Source organism: Ambystoma mexicanum, chromosome 6q (genome assembly GCF_040938575.1).
Source record: "Ambystoma mexicanum isolate Mex_15411 chromosome 6q, UKY_AmexF1_1, whole genome shotgun sequence".
Lineage (NCBI taxonomy): Eukaryota > Metazoa > Chordata > Amphibia > Caudata > Ambystomatidae > Ambystoma > Ambystoma mexicanum.
Window position 1 is genome coordinate 1,339,517,478 of NC_090937.1, and position 24,543 is coordinate 1,339,542,020.

The window sequence follows — 24,543 nt, forward strand, 5'->3', positions numbered from 1 at the left end:
CCCACCGGAGTCTTCCGCCGACCGCAAGGGTCGACAGCCCTCCCCGCCATCGCTCCCGCGACAGGCGACCGGGCACTCTGGAAATAAGGGCGCTAACCCCAAACCATCAGGCGGCGACGCGCCTCGTAAGAGTGTGCACGTTGCCAGTAAAGACTCGACGGTACCTAGCGCGCACGTTGCCAGTAAAGACTCGACGGTACCTAGCGCGCACGTTGCCTGTAAAGACTCGACGGTACCTAGCGCGACGGCGAGCGGCCCCTCGGCAGACAGAATGATCGCTGAAAGCCTCGCACGTATATCTTCTAAGGACGGCCAGAGACGGACGTCAAGTGACACGTCGAAAACCGCGCACAAGGCCAAAGAAACGCCGAAGGTGCCGGAAAGTAGGCTGGGACAGCTCCCGCCGTCGACGGAAAGCCCTAGCCTGCCAGAACGCTTCTCAGAAGGTGAAGGCACCTTATCTTCGACGCTATGGGACAGATCTAGACGAATACAAGGAGAAGAGACTCCTTTTTCACTCCCAGACCGCTCTGGCCTACCTCAGTGGACCTTAGAGAGGTTCCAGTCCTGTTTGGACAAGTTAGACAGATTCATGGCCATTCCAGAAAATAGGACACCTAAAAGACCTAGGGAGGTACTCCTAGAAACTCCAAGGGCTAAATACCCGAAGTTGTTCTATAACCCCTTTCAGGAGGATATGAACTCTTACGACCTCACCGAAGAGGACACTCACTTCCAGGAGGAGTTCATTAATGATGAAAACCAACAAGAGGGAGAAGGCTTCCATGAGGACTCTAACATAAGTGAGGAAGGGTACGAAGAAGACCCGGGTGAGGGTGACCCAAATCCCTGGCAGTCACCATCAGGGTCTACAGAGCCAGACATTATAGACATCAGGTCTCCTCAAACCACACCAGTCTGGAACCCTTTTCCTGTTGACGACCAGCCCACCTTTAATGCGCTGTTGAGGAAAGCAGCAGCACATTTTGAGGTCGAAACTGGGGAGGTTTCCCCAGACACTGACTTCGTGGAGAGGATTATCAAAGAAAAACCCCCCACCAGCCAAACAATTCCAATACTCGCCTCTGTTAAGAGACGAATCAACCCTTCACTGGCCAACCCTGCACTAGTAAGAGGGGTTAATCCAAGAATCGAAAAATTGTTCTCACCCTCTCAATCAGACCCACTATATATTAAGGGTCACTCAATCCTGGACTCCTTAGTGGTGACTAACACTAGGAAGAGGGCTGGGGTTCCACTGTCTACCAGCGAGGCACCCCCGGATAAAGAGGGGAAAAAGCTTTATGCCCTAGCCAAAAGAATTACCACCTCGGCAGCGTTCTCAACTAGAATTGCCAATAATAACACATTGCTGGCAAGCTATGCTGATGCGCAATGGGGAAAGCTTAAGCAAGACATCGAGGAAGTTCCTGAACCCCTAAAAACTAGATTGCTGGCTACAGTTAATGAAGGGTCTCTGGTCAACCAATGCATCGTTAAGAATACCCTCGATGCAGCGGAAACAGCTGGCCGCTCTTTGGTACAGGGAATTCTGCTGAAGTGCCATGTCTGGCTTCGCAATTCCAGGTTTAAGGCGGAAACGCAAGCGGCGCTCATTAACAAGCCTATTGAAGAGTCTAACCTCTTTGGAAAGACAGTGGACGACGCACTGGAGAATGCGAAAAAAGAATTTGATACCATAAAGACCTTGGACCAAATCTCAAAGCCCCCTAACAGGTGGGGATTTGGCAACAAGCGTTCTTTCGTGGCCAACGCCAGCAACAAAATCAACAACTTCAATATTCTGCCAACAACTACCAAAGTAATAGTGGCCAGTACAATCAGAGAGGTCAACGCCGTGGCAAGGGGAGAGGCCGGGGTTCCACCCCTAGAGGCTCCCAAGCCACCAACAACACCAAGTGACGTGAAGATTCGCGTCCCCTCCCATGCATTGACAGTCTGGGGCCGGTTAACATCCTTTCTTCCAGCATGGGAGGGAATAACATCAGACCGCTGGGTACTATCCACCGTAGCCCACGGCTACTGTATAGAGTTCAACAGTTCCCCAACATACAGACCCCCGAGGGGACGACGCATGACACAAGAACACCTCGCCATCCTTCTCCAAGAAGTGGACCAGCTACTGGAAAAAAGAGCTATAGAGGTCGTGCCTCTATCTCAGGTAACAGAAGGTATTTATTCAGTGTACTTCCTTGTACCCAAAAAGGATCTAACCATGCGCCCTGTATTAGATCTGCGCCCAGCGAACAAGTTTGTCAAACCCCAAAAGTTTCGTATGGTGACCTTACAGGAAGTAATCCCACTGCTATCACAGGGAGATTACATGACAACACTGGACATGAAAGATGCATACTTTCATATTTTAATGTTGCCAGCGCACAGAAAATACCTCAGGTTCATGATAGAGGGCAAACACTACCAGTTCAGAGTGCTACCCTTCGGCATAGCATCTGCACCAAGGGTATTCACGAAAGTACTGGCGGTGGCAGCGGCCCACCTGCGCAGGTTATCCATCCCAGTATACCCTTACCTCGACGACTGGCTCATAACAGGGGATTCTTACGAGACATGCTTCTCAAACACCCAAAAGACTGTAGACATTTTGTTCCAACTGGGCTTCTCCATCAACGAGAAGAAGTCCAGCTTAGACTGCAGCCAAGTCAAACAATTCCTAGGGACTCTAATTCAAACAAAGGATGGCCTTGTCTTCCCCTCCAACGAGAGGGTCCAAAACATGCTGTTTCAGATCCCCAAATATGTGGCAGGTCGGGAGGTGACAGTACACAAAGCGATGCGCTTGCTAGGAATAATGGCGTCATGCATTTATTTGGTACATCATGCGCGCCTGTGCATGCGCCCAATGCAAGAGTGGCTCAACAGCCAGTGGTGTCAGGCCAGCGGACAATGGGACGATCTAGTGGTGGTCTCGCAGGCCTTGGTTCTCTTGCTACGGTGGTGGACAAAGGAAATCCTGGTAAAAGGGAAACCCTTTGCAACACCCGCAGTGGAAGCCACTCTAACCACAGACGCATCCCTCACAGGATGGGGGGCTCACCTATCCCATCAGACTGCTCAGAGTGTGGACTCCGAGCGTAGCATCCAAGCACATAAACCTACTGGAGCTACTGGCCGTGTTCAAGGCACTAAAAGCCTTCCAGGAACACCTACAAGGGAAGACAGTGATGGTCCTTACGGACAGCACCACAGCCATGTACTACCTCAACAAGCAAGGGGGCACCCACTCTCCAGGACTGTCCAAGCTGGCCCAGAATATCTGGAAGTGGGCTCTCAAACACAACATGTTCCTACTGTCGCAACATGCACCATGAACTCAATCTGCTAGCAGACAAACTCAGCAGAGACTTCTCTCTGCCCTCAGAGTACGGATGGCAGTTGCACGAAGACATCGTCTTCAACGTCTTCACACAATGGGGATTCCCAAAATAGACCTGTTCGCAACTCTGGAGAACTCACAATGCCAAGATTACGCCTCCAGGTACCCCCAGAACCAATCCAAGGGGAACGGTCTATCGATTCCATGGTCAGGGTAATTTGCTTACCCTTTTCCCCCGACTCCCCTTCTCAACAAGATCGTGCACAAGATGCACCAGGAACAAGTTACCATGATACCAGTGGCCCCTATTTGGGCCCGGCACCCATGGTTCGCTCACTTGATGGAGATGTCTCTATTTCCCCCAGTGAAACTTCCCTGCCCATACAACATGCTGTCACAGGACAAGGGCAGGACACTGAATCCCTGCCCTCAGACCATGAATTTAGCAGCCTGGCTCCTGAGATCATAGAATTTGGACACTTACAACTCCCGCAGAGATGCATGGACATCCTCAGGGAGACTAGAAAGCCTAACACTCGTCACTGTTATTCTAGCAAATGGAAGAGATTTGTCATCTGGTGTAGAGGAAGAAGCATCGACCCAGTTGACTGCTCCCCCACGCACATTGTCCTGAACCTGACCCATTTACTGGACTCAGGTCTAGTGTTCAATTCCATTAAAGTCCACCTAGCGGCACTTTCTGCATACACCACTTCCCAGCTTAAAGTGTTGTGGTGGAAAGTCCCAGTTATCAAAGCCTTCATGGAGGGAGTAAAGAGAATACATCCTATGATAGCAAACCCAGCTTCCGGCTGGGACCTGAATGTGGTCCTTACCAGACTCATGGGCTCACCCTTTGAACCCATGCACAAAGCAACTCTTAAAGACCTTACTCTTAAGACCGCTTTCCTAATAGCTTTCACCTCCATTAGGAGAGTAAGGGAACTACAGGCTCTTTCTGTTTTAGACCCCTTTGTAGCAGTTCACAAAGATAAAGTGGTTCTACGCACGCACCCAAGGTTTGCACCGAAATTCATCTCAAAATTCCATGTAAAGCAGTCAATAGAACTACCAACGTTCTTTCAAAACCCTTCCAATTCGGGAGAAAAAAGTCTGCACCCACTTGATGTGCGCAGAGCTGTCATGTTCTACATGGAAAGAACCAGACCACTGAGAAAGACTAATCAGTTCTTTGTCTCGGTGGCAGCAGGAAGAGAAGGAGATGCAGTATCAAAGTCCACTATTCTAGATGGATTGTTCAATGCATCACTCTCTGTTACACTCTTGCTAAGAGAGAACTACCCTTCAAGCCAAGAGCACATTCTACTCGAGGCACTGGGGCATCCATAGCATTCATTACAAATGTTCCCCTTGAGTCCATCTGCAAAGCGGCAACCTGGAGTTCTGTGCACACCTTTACAAAACACTACTGTCTAGAGGCATTCTCTAGATCTGACTCCCAGGTGGGACAGGCAGTATTAAGACATCTTTTCTCTACTGTTCCTTCTCATAACCCACCGCCAACTCCGAGTACTGCTCGCTAGTCTATGCACAGCATGTGGTTCTAAGCAGATTAACAAACATCAGAAGACAATGCATTACTTACCATAAAAGCATTTCTGATGGTTGTATCTGCTTAGATTCACATGCGCCCACTCTTCCTCCCTGCTCGGATGGAAGGAACATAGACACCTTTCTACATCTCTCTCTCTTTTCTGTACTCACTCACATATAGAAGGCTCTCTCAGGGCAGAAAAATACAAACAGAGGGACCCCGACGCGTGAGGAATTGTGGGTACAACGCACGTCACTATAGGGATAGTGTTACAGACACGCCTTGTCGACGTCCCCTTTTCGACTACGAAAAACAAAATGCAATACTCTGCAGTGACCACTGGATGTCGGACTATGCACAGCATGTGAATCTAAGCAGATACAACCATCAGAAATGCTTTTACGGTAAGTGATGCATTGTCATTTGGGCCCTGATTTGTCTCATCCGTTCTTATGGGCTTAACTGTTATTCCTATGCGGATGACACACAAATCTTAATTTGCTTGGATCAGGATCAATCCGAGGCTGTAGCCTTCCTCCATGACTGTCTTAGTGCAGTCAGGAAATGGATGGATCAGAACTGGTTAAAGCTTAATGTGGACAAGACAGAGGTTTTGTTAGTAGGATGTCCTCCTAGTCCCCTACTATGGACCCCTGCTTTCTGGCCTTGCTCTCTGGGCCCCTTGCCTGGCCCAGTTGGTAAAGTGAAGAACCTGGGGGTTCTCCTCTCTGCCTCCTTGTCTATGGCTAACCAGGTGGCGGTCGTCTTTTAGTCCACCCATCATCAGATCTGGATCCTTAAGAGGGTCATGCCTTTGATCCCTGAAGCCCTTCGTCCTCCCGTGGTGGCTGCGTTAGTGCTCTCATGGCTGGACTATTGTAATTCATTATACTTGGCACAACCGATTGGTCTCATCCATCGTCTCCAGCGAATGCAGAACCTTGCAGCCAGGTTAGCCACTGGCTCCCCTTATGGGGCTCACATCACGCCAGTCCTACGCCAACTTCACTGGCTGCCGGTGAAGCAGCGAATCCATTTCAAGTCTTTGTGCATGGTCCACCAGGCTATTCATGCCCAGGGTGCTGAATTTCCACAGACTAAATTCACCAGATATATACCGGTTTGGGATCTCCGTTCTGCGAGCTCTAACCAGTTGATCGTTCCTAAAGCTAATCGGAAAAGGCTCGGTGGCAGAGCATTTTCTATTGCCGCGCCCAAACTGTGGAACAGTCTCCCCCCCGGTACTGGAAGCCATTGCCGACCATCTTGGTTTTAGAAGAGCTCTGAAAACCTACCTGTTCTAAGCTCTGGTCTTCCATTGGTTCTCTCTCGGCTGAGCAGCCTCCTTTTCTAGCGCCATGATGCCTCTGGGCGACTGTGCGCTTTTACAAATTACAATAACATAACATAGCATAACTCCAAAAGTGGAGTTCTTCACCACCTGTAATCCTGTGGTAAATCCGCTCGACCGAGTGGTGGTAACAGTCATTCCATTTGCCGGCATTGTGGCCTGCTGCATCAGTATCCTGAATTGCAGCGCTTGCTCTTCCAGTGGGACCGAGCAGGTCCAGAGATCCCAGATGCCCATGTGACAGCAACAGTGACAGAAAAGCCTCTGTTGCGCACTACTTAACGCCATCCCCAGGATCCTCCATCCCCATACAAATGGCCGTCGCCATGAACCCACCTTTCCAACTAAAGGGCCATCCCCATGGCCTCTCTGCCCCCAACAGAAGGGTCATCCCCATGAAGACCCGCCCCCGAAGAAAAGGCTATCCCCATAACCCCACCACCCTCTCAACAAAACACCATCCCCATGACCTCCATACTGCACCCACCATCTAGAATGCATTTACCTGTGTAGCAGGTGGGTGAGTTGGAGGAGGAGTCAGCTTATAGTCGGGCTGGCTGGTGAGTTTGTGGGCCTCTTCTGTACTCGTACGGCGGCTGGCGTGGCAAGGCTGAAATGCCGTCTGGCAACAAGCCTGTAGCCACACCAGATGCAGTGCTGGCTCTCCATTGGTGCAGTACAAGCACTATGTGACTCGCAAGAGCCATGTAGTGAATGCACTGAGCACATGGAGGATCAGTATTTTTCACGACCCGGCAGGACAAACACAGACTAATCTAATGGAGGGCAGCCATTGCTGCTTGCGGGCCGCCCTTCCATTAGGAAAGGGTTTGACCTGGCGTGCCAGAAAAACAAACATGCCGTGACGCACTTGGCCTGCAGGCCGTATGTTGTGCACCCATGGTCAAATCCATGGATATTGGCCCTTTTTTGACAACATGACTGAGCCACTAATAAGGTCTGACCTGCAGGCACTCTTGCCTGAGTAAAGTTTTAAAGATTACGTTTCTGCATGGAATAATTTTAAAGATGAGGATTCTCTGAGAGGACGATTTTATCCATAAGAAGAACAATACCAAAGGTACATAAATATGTTCCTCTGGTGATCCACATCTCCAGCATGCATCAGTAAATGCAAGATGTAACCTTGACATTGTCTCAGTGGTCCAATACATCCTCAGTAAAATCTGTTGCTGCCCAAGTTCTGATTGATTTTGCCGACTTATGAGAGGCTGCGCTGCCAGATGTTTTGTTTCTCTACCGTGCAGCCAAGATCTCTTTCCCAGTCTGTCTTAATTTTCCCCCAACCATAAGACAAAGTTGTTGCATGATATACTATCAGTGCTGAGGTTGCTGAAGACTGTGATACAATTTTGGCAGTCAGACTTTTCTTAGAGTGCCATTTATGAGAGAGGGTGGAACAAATTCACGCAGGTCTACCCGGACTACTGAAGCACTTCCGGCCAGCAACACAAAGAAATGTTTTGTTATGCATGCTTAGAAATCATCATTTATGTCTGATATCCTAAACCCTGATCTATTTGCTGAGTATGGCTGGCATTGTTTGGCCGAACCAGCAGGCATATAATCGTTCTTCTTTCTTACTCAACCTCTAAAGTTTTGGATTTTAACCTTCTCTAGAGAGAAGTGAATTATGAATGTTTTCTTCATCTATTTCACTAGATGATCATTTATGTTTTACTCTTACGTCACAGCTATTTTAGAGTCTCAAACGTGTTTTTTTTCCCATTGCCATACACTTATATTCAGTTAGACTTCTATTTGAAATTTTGCAATTTCATGTTTAATTTAGAAAACTATGTTGAGAGGTCATTACTTTATCTTTTCATTTGAGTTAAAGACAGAGCTCATTTGAGAGTTGTACATTTGTTGAGTTACTCTATTATTATTTTATTTATTTTCAATTGGTTTACAGCAAACCTTTACAAAATCGAATTCATCCTTGCCACAATTCAAACATATTGAGCAAAATATTGTTAAAAGGTTCAAACAGAGATTACATAAAAAATGATCGAGATCCCGCTGGTACAGAAAGAAATGAGAACACACAACATTTTACAATAATTCATCATTAAAAACATACTATATTTTTTTTAAAAACCTTTGAGAACAAATGTTGTTAAAAAAACTACACAATCATTACAAGAAAAACAAGAAAAATCCTGCTAGTAAAAAATTCATAAAATGAAAATACACAGAATGATACAATAGTCCCTCACTAAAAACATACTATCAATTAAATTATAAGAATTGCCATTCAGTATTTCATCAAAGAAGATTCGCAAGCACCATCTAGAGTAAGTCAATAAAACGTCAAATAACACTCCTCAATACAATATTATAAAAAGGGATGTAAGCACCAAAACTAACATCATGCTATTACAAGAGAAGACTTCAGAAATTCATCAGACAGGATTGTTTATATTTAGGGATTTAGTAAAACCTGCCGCTGCCATGCCCTCCCTGACGTAGTTGATATTTACAGATCTGTTCCATATGTAGTCGCAGTTAATCGACCTTCAAAAACTAGCTTGACTTGTTGCATTAAAGAAATACTTCCACCTTATTGAAGTTAAAGCTGCACAGTCCAAAACCAGATGTCCGGCGGTCTCAATCTGGTCTGATTTACAGAATCTGCAATTAGTATCCATAGATGACAGCCTTCCCCTTCTTACCAAAATCTCCTTAGTCAATAGGAGGTTCCATCTTAACCGTAACACAATATTACGATAACATGTTTTTGGAAACTGCAGCAGAATCATTGTTAGGGCACCCCACCTCCTATGGTCCAGTACCAGATTGTGCAACAAAGGGTATGAGTGAAGAGAGTCCGTAGTACAGACCCAATTATAATCAAAAAGGGCTTCACTCTCATGGGTTGGATAACAAAGACGCACAATCCATCGACAAATTATTCAAGATCCAAAGGGCTCTCTCCTCAAGTTGAGAAAGATAATTTGTTTTGTTATTAAACCCCAATAATTGTTTTCTGAGTAAATCATATAGAGATGCTGGGATAGGATCAACTAGTTTGGCAAATAGTGCAAGTACATTCCATTCCACCCGGGCCCTCATTGAAACCAACCACACATCAAATCTAATAGCTGCAAGTGGTATCGCATTAGGTATACTCAAAGGTTTGCACCAAATGTTTGCTTCAATGCCATGTAAAGCCTTAACAATTGTGCAATCAACCAATTCCAGACGATAGATCAATTTTGGAACGATCTTACCTTCGTAAAATAAAATGGCAGTTTTTATAGAGAAACATCCATACTTCCTGTCAATTTTAACAGCCTGAGTAGATAGGAGTTAAGAAGGAATCTAACATTTATAGACCCTTGCTTGGAAACATAAATAGACAAGTGTGTCCACCGTTCCAATCACTTTATGTTCCCAAGACCAGACCCTTCATGTCCTATTTTTACCACGTGAAATGGTTGAGATTTTGGTCTTGCTAGGATTAACTTTAAGACCATTCTTAATAGTGAATGCAGATAATTTGGTCAATAGACGCCAGTCCATGAGTTAGCAAATAATAAGAAATTGTGCGCTTAAGCTAACCATTCCACAGTCAATTAACAAATAGTTGATGGAAACAGGCCAGCCCCCGTCAAGTATTTTACAACATCTGATACATACAGATTAAAAAGACAGGGAGCCAATTTACAGCCTTTTCACAGACCACTAACAGTTTTAATATGTGCTGTTAACTCTCCTTCATTATTTAATCTTACGGAGATCATGTAATCCTCATAGGGGGCCATCAGATGTCTCAGCAAACCACCCGGCACCCCCCTTTGAGCAAGTTTACTCCATAGTCTATTCCTGATTATATTGTCAAAGGTCATGGACAGTTCAATGGATGTCACATAAGTACAACTCGTCACCTTATTCCACGCTGAGACTTGAATTGCCTTCACCAATAAACCATTGAGGTTGGTTGAATGCGCCTTATGACATCCCGTTTGCCATGGACTTAAGTGCCCGGCCACCCGTACTCATTCCTCCACATGGATTAAGAGAACTGCTGAATTATTTTTATAATCGGCATCTATTAATGAAATAGGGAGATCATTTGTAGGTTTGGACCTTAAACCTCGCTTAAAAATAGGGACCGTGTTCGTTGTTCGCAATGATACAGGGAGAATACCAGAGACAATAATACTTTAAAAAAGAACTAAAAGTCGCAGCTGGGAAGGGCGGTTAGTGAGAAAAAAAGATCAGTCAGTCCAGTTCCCAGTCCTTGAGGCTAAAGGTATCAGGTAACTGTTTAATAAGGATACAATGGTACACCAAATGAAAGGTGGACAAGACATCAAGGAGTACTATCCTCAATTGTAGTATAATCATAAATACTATATATACTTTAATTATATAATTCCACCATTTTACAAGTATATACTGAATATACTGTATATCCCCCCTGCATTACCTATAATTACTGTACACATATTACTATGCTATGTGTTGCCAGTGACCACAATTTTGGGGTACGGCCTATGGCCATGCTCCCAACAATGTGGCCACTGGCCACAACCACCACAATAGATTTCAACCATATAACAAGTACATAGAGTACACCTTCAAATAAGTAAACTCCCCCAGAGCCCCATGCCATCCATATAATGTCTGCGGACAGTAAGAGGTGACCGTGGACTCACCAGCACCTGCGCACTCCCTTTTCACCTAGAAAAAAGCTCCAAATTATCTTCATTCCACTCCCCTACCCTTTCCACGCACTCTTTCAGCCATCAAATAACCCCAAATGTTTTTTCCAAATTGTTTGTTCCCAGCACTGTCAGCGCTGTCCATGGACTACTGCTTTATCAGCAAACATGGTGGCACCTGCACCCACTTTTTTCACCTACAAAAACAGCTGCATATTCCACCCCTGCCCCCTCTAGCCCCTCTTTCGGCCACCAAATAACCCCAAATGTATTTTCCAAACTTGTTCCCCACTGTGCTATTCGCGAACACCGGCTGCTGTCCGTGGATACAACATGGCGACAGTTTAAAAAAATATGACACAACTCATGATTGTCACCATCCAATCAGCGGGTGCCTCCGATGTCCACGGACATCATACCGGACGCTGATTGGTGCAGGGTGTGTCTGCAGACCAATTGGGAAGTGAGTCCTCAGACTGGACCCATATATTACTACTCTACCTGCTGTTTATCTCTTTTTGAAAAAACTTCTCGACAGATTTACACCAAATTTACAAAAGCACGCTTTCGGGACCAAGCCGCTGCTCCTGGGTCAAATTTGGTGAAGATCCATCCAGCTGTTTTGGCTGTAAGCATGAGAAAATGTACTTTTCCATTGCGTCTATGAGTATTTCCACAAATTCTGGGACCCCCTATAACTTTGGCTCCCCCCTTTGACAAAACCACACCAAACTTTGCAGAATCATTCCAAGAGGGCCATACACTTTATTTGCAACGTTTGCTGAGGATTTGTCCAGGGAGGGCGACGTTATAAACTGCCCAAAAGGTGCTCTTTCTACCGCAAGCCCTGTCATTTATGTAGAGACACACACTTCTAAGAATACATTTTATGATCTGTCGTTCACATATATTCTTAACTCACACCTACACAGTAATTGGGAAAAGGTTTCATTCCCCAGCCTCTTGTCCTACTTCTCAGTTTAATTTGACCACATCTCAGTTGTAAAAAGAATTTGCGTCAGCGCTAGGATGTTGGGCTAGCTATCATTGAGCCCCTCGGGTGCAGTCACACTGAAAATCATTTTGCTAATTGGGCTTCCAGACAAATATAACATGGCTTTTATACAACTCTGTCTTCAATGTATGCCTACTAGTAAAACATGTAAAGCTAGTGTTTATCTCTTTCAGTGCCGTCTAAAGTATTCATTTCTTAACAATTATATGTGAACGTGTGTCGTGTTTTTGTGCACTAATTTGTTCGAAACAAACATGTTAGGATGAAAAATAGTATTTTTGAATCGATTCGTATTCTTTTCTCAATTGCGTGCGTTTACTTTTCAGAAAGGGAACGCTGCTGCTGAATAACCTGTTTGCAGTTATAGCGGCACTACTGATGAGCCTTGCTCTCCTCGCCGGGACGTTTGAAATGCTCATATTAGGCCGATTCCTCATGGGCGTTGATGGAGGTACGTTGTATCTATGCTCTGCATTTAATGTACAGAAAATTAGTTTTCTTCACTTCAGATGTGCTTTTTAGTTAATATACAACTCAGCATTGACAAAGACAACCGCTTTGGTTTTTGCATAAGCATTGCAAATGCCTTGGTACCTACGCGATTCAGACGGTATTGCTACCAAATGCCTGGCATTGCCAACACACGCTAATGTGAAAACATCATAGGCCCTTGTTGCTATTAGCAGTCAATGATCCAATCACTGCAATATGAATGGCCTGTGTGGTTCTGCATCACAATGTCTGCTTGCTGCCGTAGAATGTCTGTATCACCATTTTATAAAGGGTTGGTTGGCCCTCAATTCCCCATTACCCACTTGCCCGTCTTCCTGGTCACAGTCTTGCATATTTGTGACACAGCATCTCCCACTTAGCCTTCAGAAACACACTGATAGGGCATATTCTCTGAAGGCCATTCTCCCTTTTTCAGTCACATGACCCACAGAAAGGGCTCTTGCACCTCCCGATGCCATTTTCTTTGTCTTCGTTACACAGGGGTCTTAAACTCCTCCCGCTTTGTTTCTATTGTAAACGCACTATGTTTCTAGTCCCATGTGTATTTCTGGGTTCCCAGCTTCATTCGTAATTCTCTTTACCTAGTCGGTGCTGCCGAGCAGGCCACCGCAGAAATGGCGCCAGCACTCCTGTGCAGCTCATCCGCCCTGGTGGAAAACACTGCAAGGCGGGTTCAGTGGGAGCACTGCAGTTCTGGTGTAAGTGTGAAAGAAACTGTGTGCTGCTTCCCAAATGAAAAGGAACACTCAGAGGGCAACTTCAGCAGCGGCAGTGTGGCAGTACCACACACACACAATCCATGTCCAACGGCAGTCTGGATGGCAGCTCTTGCGAGATTTGCAGGAGTTTGCTAGGCTACCCCCTATAAACATGAAAAGAGCTCTGCGCTTCAGTAGTTGATGCAAGGAGGAACAACAGAGGCCAAGGCAGCATACAGAAAAGTGCCACAATGTACAGAAAGTACACCTTGCTGTCGACCCTTCCACCTCCCCTGCAACTCCAGTAGGTCCTCCTGCCAAAGCAACGTCCATCACTCTAGAGGGGAACAGTTTTCAGAAACGGATGGACTCAGCTGTGTCCCCAGCATTAAGGGTGCAGGTGATCTTACAGTCTTAGGAAACGCCTGAGGGTCGAGGTTCCTCACAGTATCTCTAAGATAAACAGCTGACTGAGGCCGTTCAGTACATTAGGCCACCCAATGCAGATGTTAAAAAGGAAGACCTCTCTGGGAAATTTTTCATGGGAAATCTGGAAAGCTCCCCCATTCACAAAGTGGGCCAGTCGCTCCACGTGAAGGAATGGAAAGAGATTGATAGACAAGTACTCCCCCCACCTTATGGTTAGAATGTATCGTGTATTGGGCTTTGTAGCTGCGTTTCCAGCAGTCCTAAGAATTGACTATCCTGCAGCCCAGACCTCAGTACCAGGTAAAGAGGTTGAGCCAGTACATCATACATATAATAAGATTGAAGTTTCATTAACGTGTTCCTTTTGCGACACCAATTTGACCAAGAGAACATGGGCGTATGCACCCTACAATGCAAATACACCGACAAGGGACTGCCATCAAGTCTTTAACATGATCCTTTCTCAGTAAGACCCCTCTTGGATCCTGTCCCATAGGCAATTACATTGTAAGTTGTTATCAGACATGATGTTCAATGGCATACACGCCTCGGCAATGGTGGCAGGGTCCTATTTGGTGGAACAGTGTAACTTGTGAATAAGGCCCTGGCAATGGTGGCAACTAAAATGTGTCTATTGGTTCCGGACTATATTGGTCCACAGATGGCAGAGGCAGACCTCAGCATCAACAAACCACTATGGCCGTCACCTTACAGATCCATCCATACCAGAAGATCAGCACTGACTCAATGTATTCAGAACAGATGACCCTTTCGAGGTAGAGGCCTTTGCAAGGAGGTCTTTGCAATGGTGAAATCCGGGTCTTCACAGCCTGACCTCTCTTCAACCCAGTCCCTCCTCCTCACAGAAGAGAATCTGGAAATTCACAGCCACAATGGAAGGGGGGTGATCACTTGCAAATATTCTAAGCAACACCTCACTGACTATGACCAATGAGCCTGAAACATGTTTGGGATATGATATGATATGATATGATATGGCATTTGTAACGCGCCTATACACAGGTGTTTCAAGGCGCGACGAGGCAGGGAGGGGAGGAACAAGGGGAGACAGACAACGATCCTACTAGGCCAGGTGTCATTCAGATCGCGCAAGTGCAGGGGTGGGGGAGGGGGAAAAAGTGCAAGGGGAAGGGAAGGGGGGGAAGTGCAGTACAAGGTAAGTGGCGTAAAGTAATAAATAAATAGGGCCAGCTGGTGGCAAGTGCAAGGTAAGTGCAGAACAAGTGCTGGGAAAGGGGGGGGGGCTGTAGGGATACAGAGACAGTCCCGCAGTGCAGAGGGGTTCAAAGGCATCAGTGCAAGTGGAGAGTGGCTGGGCCCAGGACCGAGGCCGTTAAGAGTGGTCCAGTTGCAGAATCAGTGCAGTTTCAGTGAGGACTATTAGCTGTTCAGCAGGGGAGAGGGAGAGAGAAAGCAGAAGCAAAAAGGAAGGTTTTGAGGTGCTTCCGGAACCGGAGATGGTTCTCCTCAAGTTTCAGGGAGGCAGGAAGGCTGTTCCAGAGGGAGGCCCCTGCCGCGGAGAGAGATCTATCCCCAGCTCGTTGCTTCGAGAAGCGGCTGACCCTGAGGGAGTTGGAGGCGGATGAGCGAAGGGCTCGGGAAGGAAGATATTTGGGAAGAGAGAGTTGAAGGTATTTAGGACCCAGGCCCCAGAAGGCCTTGTGGACAATGCTGAGGGTTTTGAACTTTATCCTCGCAGCCACTGGGAGCCAGTGTAGAGATTTCAGTCCTGGAGAGATACGGTCCCTGGGCTTGAGGCCAAGGACAAGTCTTGCAGTTCTGTTCTGGATGAGTTGCAGAGGGCGGAGAGTGGAGGCAGGCAGATTAAGATAGAGGCTGTTACAGTAATCCAGCTTCGAGAGAACCAGGACTCGGGAGACAGTGAGCTTCTGGGGGAAGGAGAGGAAGGGAAGAATACCTCTGAGGAGGTGCAGCTAGTAGTGTGACTTCTTAGCGACGTCAGAAATATGAGGAGAGAAGGAGAGTGCCTATTGTGTCATACAGAAGGATGTGTCTTAGCAATTCCAGCTGGCCTGAACCTTTTTTGGGGGGCTGATTTACATATGGCATTTCCCATTTCTGTAACAGCTTGGCAGGCTAAAAAACAATGATCTGGAGGAGGGCTGACCAGAGCTATGGCAACGGTTATGATTAATTCAAAACTTTTTGCCATCACGTTTCTCTTTTGCTCAAGTCACCCGGAGGGGAATGAAAATGCCTGTGCGAGGATCACAAGCTTGCTGTTCCTAGAGACTCAAGAGACACTTAGCTTATGAGGTTATTTAGCCTGAAACATGTCTGGGGTCGTTTGTGTTCTCATGAAGAAGGGATATAACCTATGACTTTGTTCTGGACTGCTGAAAAACAATGTCATGGAGGGTGTCTAGACCAATCCCAGAGATGATAATGTATTCAAAACTTCCAATCTTCACCTTTCTATTTTGAGACTCAAGCTGCACCTCATTTACAATGGGCAATGAACCTGAAGCATGCCTTGTGATGCTTGTGTGCTTGTACAGAAGGGACATAACATCAACGTTTGTTCTGGCTTGCTTATGTACCTATTTGTTTCCTTCTATAATGGCATGGAAGATGATGATCTTGAGTATTGCTCAGAGCAATGTCAGAGGTTATGATTAATTCAACACCTTTCTGTTCTGCCATCACTGTTCAGTTTTGCTAAGGTTTAGAAGGGCTCCATCAAGGATCCACAAGTCAAACAGGTGATTCACGGAGTTAACGGTTATAGTTGAAAGGGTTGAATGAAAAAGATCGAAATGCAATAGTTGAGACTCAAAAGGACTGAAAAAAGGTCACATTTTTTGGGGGGTCCCAAAGCTCCGATTTTGTTATAAAAAACACTTTTTTTCCTAAACGGAAACCAAAAAAAAAAATGTATTTTAAAAAAGGTATTCAACCTTTTTTTCGGTCCTTTTGACTCTCAACTATTGTAATTAGATCCTTTTGTTTTCGATCCTTTGACCGGACACCAGAGTTAACATCGTAGCCTTCTAATTCCTTACCCCACCATTAGAGTCAGTCGCCACTCAAGTTTCCTGGACCCAGCCAACCCTCAGATGATAATACAGGGGATATCAAAACAAACTGCTTTTGTAAAACGCAGTCAGACTGGTGCCTAGGCAACAGATGTCTGGGTATTGAGGATAGTGATGCCTTAAAGTTTGTGAACCATTTCTTGACATTCCACAGATTGAAGCTGGTGATTTTCCAGGCCGCTATTCTGCCAGTTCACCAGGACGATTGGCTCACATCCATTGATTTATGGGATGGCTAAGTGCATTTGCTAGTCTGGAAGGAAGACCTAGCCTCACCATGCTTTCGTTGCCAAGGTCAGAAATACAAATTCGTGGTCCTGCCATTCAGGCTATCTTTCTCCCCAAGAGTGTTCACAAAAGGCTTTGGTCTGTCTATTGCATGTGGTGGGGATCAATGATTTTCCATACTGGGATGACTGCCTTAGTGCTTCCAGGACATGAAAAGGGTATGTGAAAATGCCCAGCATTGTGGGTTCCACCTCAATTGTAAGAAGAGCCAGCTTTCCTCCTCTCATACGCATTTGACACATCAATGGCGAGTCTTGCTGCCCAGAGCAGAATGTCCATGCACCATGAAAGGTTACAGAGCCTTATTGACATAGGCTGTCATCATCTTAGGAACCGTTGGAAGTCCATAGAGATATGCTGGAAATGATACACGTAGTACCCTGGGACTATCATAATGTGAACCCTGTACTGTTCCATCTGCTGAACTCATTCCTCCCTCCAAGAGGAGACTCAAATCTCAAACTCAAATCCCCTTGTCATCTTCCCACAGGAACAAGCTCCTCTTGCTTTCCTACCAGACAAGCTGGGAGGTGGCCCCACATTTAAATTCTAGTTCATTAACCTCATACAGAGTTTGTTTCGAGCAGAAGTGTACTGTGACCAAGTCCATTGTCCCCTCTTTGGATCTCCCTCTGGCCCTGTGGAATTTACAGGGGGCTCCATTTGAAATACTGGCCACAGTATCCCTGAATTTCATCTCATCAGAAGTAGCATTTCTGGTGGTGATAGGAAGATTTATTTCAGAGTTGGGTTTATACATTTGTCTCAAACCTTATGCCCAGTTCTTTGACAATGGCGTAGCCTTGCATTTCCCTCCCTTCTTTAGACAAATAGTAGTGTCAAAATGTCACACTATCGTAGATATTGTTTGCCCCCTGTTGCCAAAAGAAATGTAATTTGTAGAGCTTAATTCCTTGTATGTGGCTATGGGTAGATCGCACTTGAGCTTGTCAGCAGGTCGACCGCCAATGTTTACCTTCAGAAGTGCTCGACTGGGATATCTGGCTTCCCCCATCAACTCTTAGCAGGAAGATAAGGGTGGTGATTTCCACTTTTAATGCCATCATTGATATGCCATTGCCCTCCCATATCCAGGGAGAAATGTGTCCGCCAGCCACATGGGCAGTACCCCCCACCTTTACCAGCCACTATAATGTTTTAGTGAGGGACACTCATCCACAGTTTGTGGTTTATCAGTTAGGTCTTCCGTATGCTCACTGAATTTCCAGAATAACTCTTGGTGAGTCAGGAATATGGACAGCTGTGTGATTTTAGTCATAAATAATGTGCATCGTATATGTTCATATAAGGACTGTGACAGAGAAGATGGATGAGGGGGTAATGGCCAATTACTTATCAGTGTTCTTAATAGGACTGAGTGGTCCTCATGGGCCCAGTCCTAGTTTATCTCCCAGCCTACCCTGTCCAGAGCTAGCTTGATGTTAAACAGGCAGGCAGGGGGAAGGGTGGAAGGACTGTTCATCTAGCCATGTGGCAAATAAAGAAAACAGGGAGATGGGACTTAATCGAGTAAATCATATCTCCCAGTGTTTTGGGAGATATAGTTGGGAACCTGTTCTGGAGACATGCCTCATATTTTAACGACTATGCCAAGTAAGTCTATGGCTCAGTGAGATATATATTACCGTTAAGTAATCTGTCCATTAATAAACTCCAGGGGTTAAGTCCTAAAAATAAAGTGGGGGGACTCATTAGCATACCAATTGAATGTGGCATCACCAGAAATTAGCATATAAAGGTTTTCTGAAAAAAGTGGGGGACTCCTGAAAAAAGTGGGGCAACTCCGTCCACCCGCTTGTACCCTCGACTTGAGCCCTGGTAAGCTCCCTCTATGCACCAACACCCAGCACTTAAAATCTGCAAAAGAGTTAACTTACGATAGCTGATAAAGATCTGAAATCTGCTTGATATCTCCCCAGAAAACCCTGTGTCTGCGTGCAGCCTCCACACTGAAAGCATAATGTGCAGTCCAGCCAATGTACTCCTCCGTGTGTACAGGCACTATCAACGGCTACAATAGTGAGGGAAAAGAATCCCAGACACCGGGACTAAATGCCATTCCTACCGTCAGCTGTGAGTGCATGGCAAAAGTGACAAGGTTGCTCCTGGCCGCCAGACTTCAGGAGGACCCACAGCGAGAATTCCCATTCTTAGAGAAGTGCATCAGAACTCCATGGAGCACGGCCCAGGATTCTACAAAAACATTTTCTTTAGAAAACCTTTAGTGAGCCCAGCTTGTACCTGATTGCAGTGCGATGCCACCCTATCCCGATCCCCAGAGAAAACCTTTCTCAGAAGAGAAAAACAAAAGAATAGCCGGAGCCAGACTGAGGTGTCCATGTTATAGTGATGCCTGGGGGCAGGGCAGGGCTAATTTCGATAAACTTGTCTTTTCTCAGCTGAGGGCTTTTCGGGAGGTTGCAAATGAGGAAACGTGATGCAAAGTAAATGATGGTGGCCAGGAGCCAAGTTTTAATGTGGTCCAATTCCTGGTAGCCATACGTTTTCATGTATACATTGGCAGAGCTGCTGTTATTTGCTGAATCGAGGTCATTCGAGGGAAAGCAAGATATGAGGTGTGTTCCTATCAACGAGATGTTCTGAGCTCGCACATCAATCCCCTAGGGATGTGGGGATGCGGATGGGTTTGAGTACTATCTCCTAACTCCTGGACAGAAAACGTAAAATGTGCGCGAGAACATAAGCCAATCATTTTGTGTACAGTGATCATATGTTTAATGATGCTGTTCTATTTCATGTATTTGCAAAGCGCCTGTTAGCATCAAGTGTGTTGGAGCTGGGATGTTACCGAGGATACTGTCAGCGCTACTTCATCTTGAGCCATGTCTTCAAGGCTTCACAAAACGTCATCAAATTGCCCTCATTCATCTTCTTCATGAGGAACGTGCTCCAAACAGAAGCTGTTTTAATCAAGAAGGCTTTGCCTCCCACTCAGGAACATCTCCTCATGCAGGCCAAGTCCAAGAGCCCAGAGAAAGAATGCAGGCGGCACCTGGGACATTATTGGAGAACGTGCTCGCTAGAAGCTATTAGGTGTCTGCTATGTGTTGCAAAGGACCTTATTCTATATTGTTTTCCTTTTTTGAAATGCAGTAGCGAGGCGACATCTGCTGTTTTGTGTTCATTTGATCTCACCTCATGAGTCACAGGATTTTGGACTCATTATGGCAGGTTCTCCAAAACATAACTAGGGCTATCCCTTCAGTTACCGACTATCAAGCTACAGTGTTACTGTACTAGGGATCTACGATCTATCCTTTGACATTCAGTGTCCAATATAACTTTGTCTCTGAAATACAGAGCTCTTGGATTGTGTTCAATCCAGCTGGGATTACCAGACGACTGACCTATTGACCCCTTCCGGACAGCTAAGATTTCCTACTGGAACCACACAACATGATTCAACACCAACGGCTTTAGAACTTACACTCCCGGTGATTATAAGAATTTCCAAAATGGAACACACACTAAGCTTTATGGAGGATCAAATAAATGATATTATCCTTGGACCCACATTGTTCAACTTGCAAGGAGCTAACCAATTTATTGCAGCAACTACATCAGGAGATGAATTACTCAAGCTCAAAAAGAAGTGCTTTCGCACAGAAGTGCATGGACATTTTCTCTGCGAGTATCTGCGAGTGAACTTAGTTCCAATGGGCCTCCAAGTAAAAAATGAACCTGCCCTTTTTCTGGATGACCCTGAATATATGCTGGGGTTCAGCAAAATTGCGACAAAATATAGCAGAGACCTTATGGCCCTGACAATAATAACTGCCAGAAGAATCCACACTAAGATACATGAAGAGCTTAAAAAAACATTTTCTGTCCAATGACAGCCTGGACAACGCTAGGGAGAAATTGAAGGAAATCAATAATACAATGGACCAGTTCACTACTGAAACACTTGATAAAAAACACAAGAAATTGGCAAAGGACATAAAGAATTTTAAACTAGAAACAATATACCCTTACTTAAACCCAGACTACAAGGAAGCCAAAGAGAGCAGCGGTTTGGTACTCTGTGGAAATAATTTTAACCCACCAAGGAGTTGACCACCCTAACTGGTTTCAGCTCCACAGTCAACCTAGATCTACTTGACTAGTTTGAATTTCTCTCCAAAGACAAATTGCACAGATATGAACACATCTGTACTTTAGATTAATACGAGGGGGTGTATATACAACAATGCAGATTACTGTTCATTTTGTGCAAATACTGTTTCTTTGGTTGTTACTTTGCAACAATGTGAATATGATGCAATATTTACTCCACAAAGTAATACTAACACACTCCTGATGCATACATTGTGATGTGTTTTTTTGATGTAACGAATCACAGTACCCATATTCTGTACATTCACTGTATTATGAATATGTGCAATATAAATCCAGTCCTGGGGACTGGTCTTGATGAATAAAATCAACATGTCTTGAGCACGAAAGCAATGGCTCAGGGTAGATATTTGGAATTTATATCCCGAATAAAATAACCCCTGTATTTGGATACTCAGCTTACTTTTGAAGCACTATTAGAAAACAACAACCTGATACAGTACAGTAGAACACTCTAAGCGAGACTAGAGTGAGAAGCCTTTGCATGTGGTTGGATCCCCGCTTCCGTTACCAATAGTGATGAGATTCAGAAGCGCATCTCCAAACCTGCACCAAAAAAGGAGCAACCCAATTCTCAAAAGGCATTTAAATGAGCGTGTTTTAGATGCGCTCCTTCGCATTCCTTTCCTGCCTTTCTGCAATTGCGCAAATAAGAGGGTGTTTCTTCGCATTCAAAAGTGACTCCCGAAGAAATGAGGGTCACCCCTTTGTGGCTGTGGAGAACAGGCACAGGGAGAGGCGCAAATCATACAGCGTTATTTCTGAACCCACCATGATTTCTTTCTTTAAGTGTGAGAGCCGCAGTTACAACTGAACGGGAATGGAAATGCTTTTTGTTTTTCTTCTCATTCTTTGCGCCACTGTCCATCCCCTCCAGAAACGCGCAGGTCAGCTCTGAGTAAATGTTGACCTGCATATTTCAGCAATGAGCACAAATGAAAAAAGCGTATGTTCTGTGGTTTTATTTTTAGCTTGTACTCATTTTAGAGAATCTGGGCATTGCATCAATGGCAGGAGGCATTATTGGAGACCTAGCTAGCCACTATCATCCTAATCATGTTTGGAAGATACAAATGCATTCACTGCCCAAACCTTGTTGGAAGAACAATCAACCACAGTTTTTTTTAGGATAGGCAATCCTATGGGGTTTGTGTGTCCTATATAATTGCCAAATTGGACACTTGCGGAAGCACTTTCGGACTGTTTCCATTTACAGTTGCCAAAACTCAAGGTTCCTCCCAAAACATCGGGATTGGGTGGACTGGAGTTTGGTCTGCCCACTAGCATCCATTTCCTGCCTCTGACGATGGGATAATAAGCCCAGAGGACCTTGTGTTATATTATTATTTCTGTGAGCCTCCATGTTACACCCAACTGGATGAGCTTTTTCAAGCAAAAGCAATGGCACCTCCCACCTTTTCAATAGCTTGACCAATTGATTTTGGAACTTGAGGTGGTTGTACTGCAAGCCCCCCTGTGTTTCAATATGATCTGGACATTATCATCGTACACGAAATATTGTTATTGTAATTGGAAGTTATGAATAAGGTTCAAAAGACGGAGCAGCCAAGAGAGGTGAGAATGCAGAAACATTATGAACACACAATGGCACATCACAAATGCTTGATTGCAATAGTAGTAACACTACCATCTGATCACTCCAGAACAATGCAATCCAAACCCACTGGAGAATCGTACCCCAGAAAAGCGGGGATAATGATGCCTTAGAGGAGAAAGCGCCGTTCAGTGGTTACGAATGCCATGTTTATTGATACACTGCCACTCCTGCCATGCACCCTAAAACGGAGATGGTCTAGAATCATTGCAGACAGCCCCTTCGTTGCTTTGGTGTTGTCTAAGATGGTATTCTCATAGTACTGAATCTTAGAACACACCACAACAATGTAATGTTTGCCTTGGTAAAAACAGCAAGCAAATGTGCCCAGACTCTGCCCCGAGACATAAGGAGTTATCTCTGGTGGTTATAGCCGATCACACCGCCATGCCAATTTGTTGTTGTTTCAAATGGGTCAAGTGGGTCTAGTGGGTTCTTAAAAGGGGGGATTAATCTGCCAAGAGATAAAACCATACATATACTATGTCATATGTAAGGCATAATTATATTCTCATCATAAACCGACCCCTCGTGAAGGCCCCTGTGCACCAATGCCCCTGCCTGGGCAACAGCTACCCCTATTACATTTAATGAGGCAAATTGCATGGATTGGATGGACGCCATGGGTGTAGTCACTTCCGCTTGCATCCTTCCTAATCAGGATGCACATCTGACCATGCTGCAACCCGATTGGGTTAAGCCCAAAACAAATGGAAAGCCCGCCCTGATCGGGAGGCGAAGCAGGCCCCTCGTGAAGACCCCTGTGTAAGGCGCACTGAGCCTGTCTTTGCCAAAAGAACTTACTTTGCTGTGTGCAGGTGTGCTCCATTCCACCGATGCCCCTGCCTGGGCAACAGCTACCCCATTGTATTGAACGAGTCGAATTGCTGGGAAAAGATAGCAGCAGTGGATGCAGTCACTTGCACTGGCATCCTTCCTAATCATGATGCACCTCCGACCATGCAGCGAGCTGATTGGGTGAAGCCCGAAACAAATGGAAAGCCCTCCCTGAGCCGGGTGGTTGCAGCCAACCCCTGTGCAAGGCTCACTGAGCATGTGTGGGCAGGGCTGTGTCTGCTTCTTTGCATTCACCTCTGAGACAAACACCATTGCCTCCTCCTCCTCCATCTAGCCTTCTTGCTTTCATCACTCAGACCCGGTCCTGATGATCTCCCCTTACAGCTTACTTAACATCCGTAAAAAGGTAAGAAGAGGCTCCACTCTTCTTCCATTTAGATTAGGCACGTGTTAATATCTGCACCTTTGACATTCTCCTTTATCTACTCCTACCGGCCCGCTCTCACGATGCTAACGCAAATACCTACTTTGCCTACCCACAGCGCCTCCTTCGACCTTATGATCGCTCTATCCAAGCCTAAATACCACACCGTACAGGCCATCCCGTTCCTGAGAGTGCCCCGTGACACTTTTTACCTGCAATGTTTACCTATCCAGCAACAGAGATATGTGCCTCCTTTGCCTCATGTCTTCTCCATCAAGACTTTACCCTAGCCCCCCCACCTGAATTGACTTGCTGCTCTACCACTACCTTACCTGTAACGTGTTCTCTCAGCCCATTACTAAACCTGTAACATGTCCAGAATCGTCCCAATGTTGTCTTTAAGCACATCGCTAATCTTTCAATATGTCCCTAACACACCTGAATTGGTGTCTAGTTAAAGGATAGATTAGAAAAGGATTGAATGCAAAAGGTGAGAGTCAATAGGATCGAAAACCAAAGGTTTGAATTTTTTTTTAAATTATATATTATTTTTTGGGGTTTCCGTGTAGGTAAAAA

The 24,543-nt window shown here is 45.5% G+C and overlaps 1 protein-coding gene across 2 annotated transcripts in view; it reads left to right on the top strand.

The window, feature by feature from the left end:
* SLC2A9 (solute carrier family 2 member 9) overlaps window positions 1-24,543 on the top strand; it is a 2,089,749-nt gene that overhangs the window by 813,598 nt on the left and 1,251,608 nt on the right. For both annotated transcript variants that reach the window (XM_069631955.1, XM_069631956.1), the window contains exon 5: window positions 12,294-12,418. In XM_069631955.1, the coding sequence (XP_069488056.1) occupies window positions 12,294-12,418 (125 nt within the window). The remainder of the gene's footprint in view (window positions 1-12,293; window positions 12,419-24,543) is intronic.